Raw genomic sequence first — 12,374 nt, 5'->3', positions numbered from 1 at the left:
CAGGAAACAGCGGGGATGCACTTGTAACTCACTGGGTGGGACACAAAGATTAGTTACTCCTCACTGGGGTATGGAAGATTTCTCTGCACACCCCTCCTACACATGCTCAGCTAAACTGTTGACATATATCCTGTCAGAATTATAGAGTTAGACCACCCGAAAAACAGCCAGGTTCAGCGAAAACATGCTTCAATGCTATAAACTGCTAAATACTAAAATTAAAATAGGCATGAGACAGCTGAATAGCAATCTAAGCCATTTTAAGGTGTATATAACACAGTTGAATATAAACCAAAATTGAAATGTCTATGAAGAAGTCACAGGTTGTGGTTGAGAACCTGCATTCTACTATTAACATATTGGTCAATCAATTCCATGTCAATTAATGCCACAATGTTGTAAACGGTTGGAAATACTGTGTTGGGGCTTTTAATTGATTGGGATGATACTCTGCCGGCTCTACCTTCAGACCAGAGATGGTCTCACTAAGAAACCATTGAACTTACCAGGACGATAAGATGCTGGACTTTATGCTTGGTAAATACCTCCAATGAAAGAATGTCAACTGAATTTGAACTATGGAAATGCAATAAGGTGGAGCAATCCGCCGTGGGGGGAGGGTATGGGGAGGGGCGGGGGGAATCCCAGTGCATAAAAAATGTATCACATAATGCAATGTAATTAATTTTAAAAAAATGAAATGCAATAAAATGTATGTTTAAAAAAAAAAAGATTGTTTCTCTCTTTCCTGTCTGCCCTAACTCTGCCTTTTAAAAAAAATATATCAAAAAATGGGGAATCTAGATCAACCAGTGGATTTTGAGGCAATCACATCATGCTTGGAATGGCAAGATTGGCAGCAGTTCAGACCTGCTGAACTACCAAAACCACTTGCCCGCCCTCCCTCGCAATGACCATCGGGATCACTTCGAAAACCCCTCTCAGCAAACAAACAATCATACAAACTAAAAAAAAAACCTAAAATAAATACACAAACAACAGAAAGTAGAGCTTGAAATCTGACAGGAAAGAGCTGGCGTGGATTGGCTCATGCCTCGCTGGGTGGGACACAAAGATTAGTTACACCTCACCATGGTGTTGAGGATTTTCCTGCACACCCCCCCCAAAAAAAAAAAATGTTCTGCACCTTAAATGTCGACAAATATCTTGTTAGAGTTACAAGCCAGTCTAGATTATCCCAAAATCTGCCAAGACCAGCAAAATTATACTTCAACACAACAAATGGCTAAATACTAAAATGAAATAGACACGAGACAGCTGAATGGTGCCTTATAGCCATTTTAAGGTAGATAGCAGCCGGTCCGGTCCTGTATATAAACTAAAATTGAAATGTCAATGAGCTAATCATAGGTTGTGGTTAGGACTTGCTTTTTTTTTTTTTTTAACATACTGGTTACTCAAAACCATGTCAATTCCATAATATTGCAAATTGCTGTTGATGTTATATTGGGACTCTTAATTGACTGTGATGATATTCTACCAGCTCTAACTTCGGACCAGAAATGGTCTCCCCAAGAAACTGTTCAACCCATCTGGACAATAAGTAGCTTGGTATATGTTTGCAAGGAAAGAATCTTGATTGAATTTGAACTGTAATACTGCATCAAGGTGGAGGAATCCACCGGGGGGGGGAGGGGGGGGATTCCCAGAACCTATGAAACTGTCACATAATGCAAAATCATTAATAAAAAATATATATATATAATAAAAAAAAAAACCACTTGGGCATGACCCTAGGAGCATGCCCCACATTGGAGACCTGGGATGGGTGGGAGGCTGGGTGGGGCTTCTCCCTTTTTCAATCTCCTTACCCCAGATACAGAAAGAAATAATAATAATAATAACGTGGACACAATGGTCTTACCCATTTTCCCGTAGCCCTTGACCCTTTGTGCCCTGACCAACTATGTAAAAATTGTCAAAATAAAATAATTACAAAAATAAAATAAAATAAAATAAAATATTTTAAAAATCAATAAAAAATCAATAAAATCAATAAAAAAAATCAATAGAAATCAATAAAAAAGTTACTAGCCTGGGGCCTGGCGGCGTGGCCTAACAGCTAAAGTCCTCGCCTTGAACGCCCCGGGATCCCATATGGGTGCCAGTTCTAATCCTGGCAGCTCCACTTCCCATCCAGCTCCCTGCTTGTGGCCTGGGAAAGCAGTGCAGGACGGCCCAAAGCTTTGGGACCCTGCACCCATGTGGGAGACCTGGAGGAGGTTCCTGGTTCCTGGCTTCGGATCGGCGCGCACCGGCCATTGCGGCTCACTTGGGGAGTGAATCATCGGAGGGAAGATCTTCCTCTCTGTCTCTCCTCCTCTCTGTATATCTGACTTTGTAATATAAATAAATCTAAAAAAAAAAAACAAAAGTTACTAGCCTGAGAAGATAAACACTGAGTGAACTCAAAGTTAACACAGTGAACAAATATACAAAAATTTTATAAATACACAAAAGGAATTTGGCAAAATTTCTAAGGGGCCTTTCTCTAAAACCTCTACAGAAGAGCTGATTTCTAAGCAGAGCCATGAAAATTAACCTGTTAATGCAGATGAAGCTACAAGATTAAAGGCTCAGTTGGAATGCAGCAGTGAAATAATGGAATTCTCAAACAGATCAATACATTAAATGTTATACCCAATTTTTAAAAAATCAATTTACACTACTTGAATTTCCTCATTTCCAGCTCTAATTTGCTTCGACTAAAGCATTCCTCCTATCCTAAGAAAATGAGAATGGAGATTAATAGTACAACATAGCACTCCAGCTGGAAATTCGGCATGCTGGCAGGAGGCCGCCTTATGAACAGCCAGAGAATTTCAGCACCCAGAAAACAAGATGTGGGCATCACACATTTTGGTTTGTTCTGAGTGACAGGAACATAACAAAAATAACTTCTATATCACATACAAGTAACTTCAAGTGATAAGCATCTTTAAGTATACTGGTATAACACCACATGCAGGAAGCCAAAAAATTAACCCATGTCAGTAACACAAACTGCTTAATAAGTCCTTAAACTCTTCTGTTATTTAAAATACTTCTGAATTCTCCCTACATAGTACCATAAAAATACAGACATATTAAAAATACAAAAAAAAAAAAAAAAAAAAGACTTAAGAGCTATACAAGGAAAAACTCAGTTCTTCAGGGCCATGCTATATAAACCTTGAACTTTCACATTTAAAAAGAAATAAGAAGGGTGGGCTTTGTGGCCCAATGTAGGTAAAGCCTCTGCTTGGGATGACCATATTCTTTTTTTCTTTTTTTTTAAGATTTATTTATTTTTTGGAAAGGTACATATACAGAGAGGAGGAGAAACAGAGAGGAAGATATTCCGTCCGATGGTTCACTCCCCAAGTAAGTTCAACAGCTGGAGCCGAGCCAATCCGAAGCCAGGAGCCAAGAACTCTTCTGGGTCTCCCACGCAAGAGCAGGGTCCCAAGGATTTGGGCCGTTCTTAACTGCTTTCCCAGGCCACAAGCAGGGAGCTGGATGGGAAGCAGGGCCGCCAAGATTAGAACCGGCGACCACATGGGATCCGGCACATGTAAGGCGAGGACTTTAACCACTGTGCTATTGTGCCGGGCCCGGGATGACCACATTCTAAATTAAGAGTGCCAGTTCAAGTTTCACTGCTCTATTGTTTTTTGTCCTAAGACTCATTTATTTGAAAGGCAGAATTACAAAAAGAGAACTCTCATCTGCCGGTTCACTCCCCAAAGGCCATTAAGGACCAGGGTTGAACCAGACCAAAGGTAGGAGCCAGGAGCTGTATCCAGGTCTCCCAGATGGCTGGCAGGCGCCAAATCACTTTGGCCATCTGCTGCTGCTATCGCAGGCACATGATCAGGTAGCTGTATTGGAAATGGAGCAGCCAGGACTCACTCAGGCCTATATGGGACACCAGCACACACCAGTTCCTCCAACTGAGCTACTTCTGATTCAAGTCTCTGGGAAGGAACAGATGATTCGAATACTCGGGTCCCTATTATCCACTTCAGAGACCAGGCTGGAATTCTTGGCTCCTGATTCAACCTGGCCAAGCCCTGGCTCATACCACTGTTTGGGGAGTGAACCAGAGCATAAATTCTTTCTCCCACTCACTGTCCCTCTCAATCTCTCTGTCACTCTGCTTTTCAAATAAACAAATAAACCTTCAATAAATATAAAAAGAGAGTTGGTATTGTGGCACAGCACATTAACACCACTAAATAAAGCTGGCATTCTGTGTCAGAGTGCTGGTTCAAGTCTCAGCTCCTCCACTTCCCACATAGCTCCTGGTTAAGCAGTGCCAGATGGACCTGACACAAATTTGAGAGACCCAGATGAGTTTCAGACTCCTGACTTCGGCCTGACCCAGCCTTGACCATCAGGGCCATCATTATGCCTTTTCAATGAATAGACAGATGAGTATTTCTAAAAAAGAAAACAACAGAAATTAGGGGAGAAAAAGCAGGCAAAATAAGTAAATGAATACTAGGATCTCAAACTGGGTAGTGTAATTACTACAGATAATCATGACTAGTTCCCTAACCCTAGTTCCACCTTCAATCTTGGTTAAAGTTTTTTTTTTTTTTTAAAGATTTGTTTATTTTTACAAAATCAGATATACAGAGAGGAGCAGAGACAGAGAGGAAGATCTTCCATCCGATGATTCACTCCCCAAGTGACCACAATGACCCATGCTGTGCCGATCCAAAGCCAGGAACCTGGAGCCTCTTCCAGGTCTCCCACGTGGGTACAGGGTCCCAAGGCTTTGGGCCGTCCTCGACTGCTTTCCCAGGTCACAAGCAGGGAGCTGGATGGGAAGTGGAGCTGCCAGGATTAGAACCGGCGCCCATATGGGATCCCGGGGCGTTCAAGGCGAGGACTTTAGCTGTTAGGCCACGCCGCCAGGCCCGTTAGACCAGTTTTAATAGCTGAAGTAAGTTCAAGCAGCAGATGGCAGAAACCTCTATCCTTCTGTCAGCCACTGATGACTATTACTTTTCTAATAAAAATATAGACAGAAAGGCCACCATGTGAAAGAAGAGTGTGTCCTTTTCCTCCCCAGGAGGCAGAAGGGGAAGTATGTTAGTGGGAATAGGTCTGAACTAGTCTTTCTGGGAGCATTGGTTTCCTTCTCTACAAACCATGAATCAAATCCCTAACTTTCATGGTCCCTTTCAGTTCTACAACTCAGAGGAGTTACTTCTGTTTTCTCTGACAATCTCACCTCCATGTTTACTCTTCCAGGAGCCAGCACCGTGGTGCATCACGTTAAGCCACCACCTGCAGCAACAGCATCCCATTCAGGTGCCAGTTTTGAGTCCTGACTACTCCAGTTCTAGTCCGGTTCCACAGTAGTGTGCCTGGAAAGTTGTGGAGGATGACCTAAGTCCTTGGGACCCTGCACTGACATAGGAGACCTAGAAGAAGCTCCTGGTTCCTGGCTTCTGCCTGGCCCACCCTTGACCATTGCAGCTGCTTAGGGAATGAATCATAGGAAGGATTCTCATTCTCTCTCTCTCTCTCTCTCTCTCTCTGCCTCAACATCTTTGTATCTTTAACCTTTCAAATAAATAAATAAATAAATCTCAAAAAAAGATTGTTCTCCCAGTGGGTCTGAGAAACCATTAACAGACCAACACCAAGAAAGTACAAATTCATGTAGGGAGGTTCCAAAGCAACTATTTGCAAACATCCAAAATTCATCCTTTAAAAAAAATTTTTTTGGGCTTGGCGGCGTGGCCTAGTGGCTAAGGTCCTCGCCTTGATCCCATATGGCCGCTGGTTCTAATCCCGGCAGCTCAACTTCCTCTCTATCTCTCCTCCTCTCAGTATATCTGACTTTGTAATAAAAATAAAATAAATCTTTAAAAAAAAAAAAAAAATTTTTTTTTAAAGATCTGTTTATTTTACTTGAAAGTCAGAGTTACAGAGAGAGAGGGAAAGAAAAAAGGAGAGATCTTTCATCCACTGGTTCACCCTGGAAATGGTTACAGCGGCCAGAACTGGGCTGATCTGAAGCTGGGAGTCAGGAGCTTCTTCTGGGTCTCCCATGTGGGTGCAGGGGCCGAAGCACTAGAGCCATTCTCTGTTGCTTCCCCAGGCCATTAGCAGGGAGCTGGACTCAAAGTGGAGCAGCCAGGCCAAGAACCAGCATCCACATAGGATGCCAACACAGAAAGTGGAATATAAGCTCATTAAGCTACCACACCAGCCCCCAAAATGCTTTCAATTATCTATGCAAAACAAGAAATTCACAACTTTCAACTTTTCAACCAATGTTTCACAAGTTGAATAGAAATTGCAAAAATTGTTTTTCTGGCCCTACAAAGTTTTTATGATTCTAAATTTGAGGTAAACCTACTCTTTTTCTTTTTTTTTTTTGAGAGGTCGTCTTATTTTATTTATTTTTTAATGGCAACCTTTTTTTTTTCAACAATTTTGTATAGGCTGGGATTTCCACTCTTTTAATTCCAGTCTGGAAACCAGATGAACACATATCCAAATCTTAGCTCCTCCACTTCACAACATGTGTGTAACCTTGGACGGCCTGAGTCTCCTCACGTGCACAAAAGGGTATATAATAGTACATCCACCCCACACGGTTACTGTGATTTGAAGAAATGCGGAAAACAGGAGTTCTTACAAAATGAAAGCTCAGTGCAATCTTAGTTGTTGCTATCACCAGGAACTTTCACTTATACATTTCTCTAACAAAATCCCTAATCAATCTTACGGTTTTGAATTTTTCCCAGTGCCTTAAAATCTAACTAATAAGCCTAATTTCTATTATATAAACTGTTAAACAGTTCATGACTTCTACCTCCTCTTTATCACGCACCTGGCCCCTTCTGTTCTGGGAGCCTGGGACTCTGCAGCAAACTAAGAAGCCAGACTTCCCACATCACAGCTAGGTGTCCAGCAACACACAGGCATAACAGCCAGGCTCTCCCACACTTCCTGAGCTTAAGACTTGGTGCTTACCTCCAACAGAATGGTATAAAAGGTTAGTGGTCTCCCCTTGTGAAAATACTGCCAACATCACCACATCACTGTCAACTGGCTAGAACATGAATCTGAAACCCACAAGACAGAGTGCCTCAAACAGGAGATTTCCCCCACACCAAGCAGAGTACTCACGGATCAAACTCATGGATAACACTTTCAAATCTCAGGACAGCAAAGAGACGAGTGGAGAAAGCTGCAAAAATCAAACAAAAAACAGAGGATTCATATTTTGATGGCAAGGTACCATAAAAGACTAACTGTAAACAGACAGCATTATTGATAAAATAGCCTTATTCAGCACAGAGGTCACACAACATAAAACAACACTTGAGGAAAGTCTCGAGCTCTCTCCACACAGAAGAAACAAAACTCCATTTCCTGCGGCAATGGCACCTACATTTTCCACTGGAGGGCGATCCATCTATTATACAAGCCCTTTAACAATTACATTCATCCAACACCACCAAACTAAACATACATGGTCATCTATTATAAATGTTGACTCCCTCCTCACATACAATGAGTTTGGAGCAAAAGCAAACTTTATGCCAAGCTAGACAATACTTTTGACTCATAATGAGCAAGAAAAATCTAGAGAATTGAGTAAACTCTCAAGACTCTTTCAAAAATGCTCATGTAAGTGGGATGCACGGCGCAGCAAATGGGATATGGTTTGGGATGCCCATCATCAAAGTGCCTAGCTTTGAATCTGCACTCAGCTTCTGATTCTATTAACTGTTAATGAATATCCTAGCAAGTGATGATGCCTCAAATATCAAATACCTGGGTCCCAGAGCTGGCACTGTGACGCAGAGGGCTAAGCCTCCACCTGTACTAGCATCCCTCATGAGTGAGTGCAGATTCAAGTCCCAGCTACTCTACTTCCGATCCAGCTCCCTGTTAGAGCACCTGGGCCCCTGCCACCCACACAGGACACTTGGATGGAATTCCATGCTCCCATCTCCTAGCCAACTGGGGAGTGAGCCAGCAGACAGAGGATCTCCTTCTCTCTCTCTCTCTCTCTCTCTCTCTAACTCTGCCTATTAAATAAATAACTAAATCTTTCTTTTGAAAGATTTATTTATTTTTATTACAAAGTCAGATATACACAGAGGAGGAGATAGAGAGGAAGATCTTCCACCCGATGATTCACTCCCCAAGTGAGCGCAACTGCTTTCCCAGGCCACAAGCTGGAAGCAGGATGGGAAGTGGAGCTTCCGGGATTAGAACCGGCGCCCATATGGGATCCCGGCGCTTGCAAGGTGAGGACCTTAGCTGCCAGGCTGCACCGCCTGGCCCAAATAACTAAATCTTAAAAAAAAAAAATTCTAAATGAAAAATAAGAATTTACACTTCATGTCAGTCATATGAATTTCTCAGCTCTGGTTCCGGCCTAGATTTAGGCACTTGGGGAGTGAATCAGAACTTGGGCTCTATCTGTCTTTTTCTTGTTCTCTGCTTTTATTTAAAAAAATACATATATATTCTTTACTTTTGTTTTAAAGATTTATTTCTTTTTATTGGAAAGGCACATATACAGAGAGGAAAAAAGACAGAGAGGAAGATCTTCCCTCCGATGATTCACTCCCTAAGCAGCCGCAATGACCAGAGCTGAGCCAATCCAAAGTCAAGATCCAGGAGCCTCTTCCGGGTCTCCCACGTACTGCAGGGTCCCAAGCCTTTGGGTCATCCTCTATTGCTTTCCCAGACCACAGGCAGGGAGGTGGATGGGACGCGGGGCTGCCGGGATTAGAATCAGCGCCCATATCGGATCCTGGCGCGTTCAAGGCAAGGACTTTAACCACTATGTTATCGAGCCAGATCCAAGAAATTATTTTTAAGTAAGGTATATTAATAAGTCAATTTAGGGCCCGGCGGCATGGCCTAGCTGGGCGCCAGTTCTAACCCCGGCAGCTCCACGTCCCATCCAGCTCCCTGCTTGTGGCCTGGGAAAGCAGTCAAGGACGGCCCAGTGCTTTGGGACCCTGTACCCACGTGGGAGACCCAGAACAGGTTCCAGGTTCCCGGCTTCGGATCGGCATCGGATCAGCACAGCACCAGCCGCTGCAGTCACTTGGGGAGTGAATCACAGGAGGGAAGATCTTCCTCTCTGTCTCTTCATCTCTTTGTATATCTGATTTTGTAATAAAAATAAATAAATCTTAAAAAAAAAATTTAAATTTTTTTTCAAGATTTTAGCCTTTATATTCCTAACGAGAGGTCCACATGCATACTCACATAACACGGCAGCCATTGACAGAATGAGAAGCTTCAGAAGCGTGTCCTGCTTCTCATAGGACAACCGCAAAAATCCAAGCTTGGTCATCTTGACATCAATGGTGGCAACAGATGACACTCAAAGGGCTAAAATGGAAAAGTCAAGGCCATGGAATGTTGATCACCTCCAATTCACTTAATTAGCATTTGCTGCTTAGGATGAGAAAAAAAAACATACAATTAAGTTATGTAAACACCAGTGAGGGTCAGGACCAATCTCAATGCCCAAGTGCTGCCCCAAGTATGTTCTACCTGTAAGGAAGCAGGCACGAATCACATCTACCTATCAAGGCTACCATGCAGTGAACAAAACCACTTAGAATTAAATCACCTGCTGCCGCACAGAGAAGGCCTACATCAGCACAACTGCAGAGCACACCGCTCAGAACGAGCAAGGAAGAAACAGGAACACAGAAAAGAAAGTAGAGGGGAAAGACGCCAAAATAAAGTCAAAAATGAAAATTAAAGGGCATGCTGGAACAGGCAGAGCATGGGAGAAAGCAAGCAATGCACAGAGTACAGAAGTGAAAGTAAAAAGGAAAATCCGAAGCTCCCTCTGCATCAGCACAATTTTCAGCCCTAAATGTAAGCCACACGCTCTTCTGTGCCAGTGGGGCTGTGCAGGGCTAAGAAGAGAGCAGAAAGGAGCTCACTAACAAGGTATACCCTACACTCAAGAAAGGGAGTGGGCAACACACACACACATCGGGTACTTTCACTCTCCAACACCACACTCAGGCTCCCACTCAGGTCACAAGGGGAGGCACCTCTGTAACCAACTCTGCCCTTGAAGCGACAATGAGTCCTTTACACAAAGACAGTTCATGGCACCAGATCTGGAGGGAAGAGAAAATCAACTTTTCTTATTGAAACAGAAAAAGCTCAGAGGGAAAAAAAAAAAAAAGGAAATCATAAAAAACTAGCTTACAGGGCCCGGCGGCGTGGCCTAGCGGCTAAAGTCCTCGCCTCGAATGCGCCGGGATCCCACATGGGCGCCAGTTCTAATCCCGGCAGCTCCACTTCCCATCCAGCTCCCTGCTTGTGGCCTGGGAAAGCAGTTGAGGACGGCCCAAAGCTTTGGGACCCTGCACCCGCGTGGGAGACCCAGAAGAGGTTCCTGGTTCCCGGCTTCAGATCGGCACAGCACCGGCCCATTGCGGCTCACTTGGGGAGTGAAACATCGGATGGAAAATCTTCCTCTCTGTCTCTCCTTCTCTCTGTATATCCGGCTTTCCAATAATAATAAATCTTTAAAAAAAAAAAAAAAACAAACAAACTAGCTTACAACAGAATACTGAGCGAGGCAGTCTGTAGCTGGCTCACAGTATTAGTCACCTGGTAGTTAAAAGCTGCCTATAGAATACTAACTTACCATAAGAAGTCAGCTAGCTCTGTATCATACAGTACCACCTTCTTCAGTGGTAAGCCCATCGATGCCTACGTGATAAAGACACTAAAAAAACAGAGCTTACATAAACACAGTTCCAGACTGTACAAACGAAATACCGGAACCTACATTCCTCCTCTAGGCCTGGAGAAGAGGAAAAAATAATGCTGAACTAGGGAGAGGGCATGAAGAATCACATATTCCAATGCCCTACAATGAGAAGTTAACCACCATTTCCGTAATTAGCCATCCCAGAGGAGCACCTTCTGATGTCAGTGTATTTAACTACAATCCCAAAGGAAAATCTTATCTTGACAAAAAAAAAAAAAAACCCTAACTACAGAAAGTCAACAACCCATCCCAATCTGTCAGCTTCGTAGCTGTTTTCTGGAACGCCTGGAACAGAAGTAACACCAAACAAAAGTAACATTAATGAACGGATAAGGGTCACATAACTGGAAAAGCAAGCAAAGGTGTACGAGTCCTACAAGCTGAGTAAAGGAGCAGGTGTGTTAAAGCGGGCTGTAACGGAGTTTCTATCGTGGGCTCTCGGGTCATCTGCACTCTCCACCAAGGCAAATAAGGGCAAAGTCGCTGGTCCTGAAAACTTTCAGAATCTGCTCTCTTGGACCGTGCCCTGCAAGCTGCAACCACCTGTCTGTCGCACTCTGGGTCTAGTTTCCAAGCCCCGTTTTCCTAGACGTCTCCCCTGTGCCTCACACTCCACCAACTCACCTTCTCCTCCTCCCTTCTGCGTTCCCCTGCAGGTCCCACCTCCCTCTCCCTCCCGCTCTCACAGATTCAAAACCTCGCACATCACCCACCTTCCCCTCCACGCCTAGCCCAGCCTTTCCCACCTCCTTCTGACCTAAGCAAGACCCCTCCTCCCCAGACCCCTCACATCCTTTCCTTCCAGGGCATTACCACACCACGCCCCACACCCCCTCCTCTACAAGGCCCAAAGCCTTCCTCCCCTCCCCCTTGCAGACTCCTGCCTCCTGCACTTCCTTCGTCCCCACGAACGCCCTAGACCGTTCCTGACAGCAGTTCTCCGGTTATAACCCACGGCCTGCTCACCTGGCCAGCGGTGCCCAGCAAACCACTCGGCTCCTTCTGCCATCCGTTCAGTGGCGCACCCAACCCTGGCAACGGCGGAGTCCACCTCCCGGTCGCTTTCCATTGGTTGACTCCGGCCCAAGACGCCCTCGATGGAGGGTGATGGGATTGTGTTCCTGTCTGTCAAAGGGAGAGGGGCCGTCTGCGCCGCTCTCCCGCGTCCTAATTGGTCAATACTGCTGCCACTTAGCCTCCATGGAGGCGTGACCCTGTGCTGCTGCCGAGCTGTCATTGGCCCTCGCCCCGGAGCTAGGAGCGCGGAAAGAACGTGCCGCGAGCAGTTTGGTTGAGAGTGGAGCAGTGACGTGTCGGTCAGCGGCCAGGAGTAGTGGAGGGAAGGGGTGGCGAGTTAACCCCAGTCATGTGACTTGGAGCGGAATTGCGCTGACGAGTGGGCCGAGACTACTGATCCACTGATCCCATAGGGGGCCCTCTGAGGCGGCCTGTAACAGGAATCGTCCAATAACCGGACTTCCTTGGCGCGTGAGAGCGAGTGTTGTTCAGTTTAAAGAGAAGCTTGAAGGCTCCACTGCCACCCAGGCACCGCGTTCCCCTCCCAGCCCTGCTTGCT

The 12,374-nt window shown here is 44.7% G+C and overlaps 1 protein-coding gene across 2 annotated transcripts in view; it reads right to left on the bottom strand.

Moving 5' to 3' along the window:
• The window catches only part of STT3A (STT3 oligosaccharyltransferase complex catalytic subunit A), a 40,739-nt gene extending 28,828 nt beyond the window's left edge, over nucleotides 1–11,911 (bottom strand). The window contains exons 1-3 of one of the 2 annotated variants that reach the window (XM_058664063.1): nucleotides 11,765–11,911; nucleotides 9,262–9,387; nucleotides 7,156–7,216 (exon numbers count right to left, since the gene is read on the bottom strand). In XM_058664063.1, coding sequence (XP_058520046.1) covers nucleotides 7,156–7,216; nucleotides 9,262–9,349 — 149 coding nt within the window. In that variant the 5' untranslated portion in view covers nucleotides 9,350–9,387; nucleotides 11,765–11,911. Of the gene's footprint in view, nucleotides 1–7,155; nucleotides 7,217–9,261; nucleotides 9,451–11,764 lie in introns of both variants that reach the window. The other variant, XM_058664064.1, reaches the window with a different exon arrangement.
• Between the last annotated feature and the right edge of the window lie 463 nt (nucleotides 11,912–12,374).

The sequence above is a fragment of the Ochotona princeps genome, chromosome 4 (assembly GCF_030435755.1).
Source record: "Ochotona princeps isolate mOchPri1 chromosome 4, mOchPri1.hap1, whole genome shotgun sequence".
Classification (NCBI taxonomy): domain Eukaryota; kingdom Metazoa; phylum Chordata; class Mammalia; order Lagomorpha; family Ochotonidae; genus Ochotona; species Ochotona princeps.
This window is presented reverse-complemented; position numbering and strand designations above follow the sequence as displayed.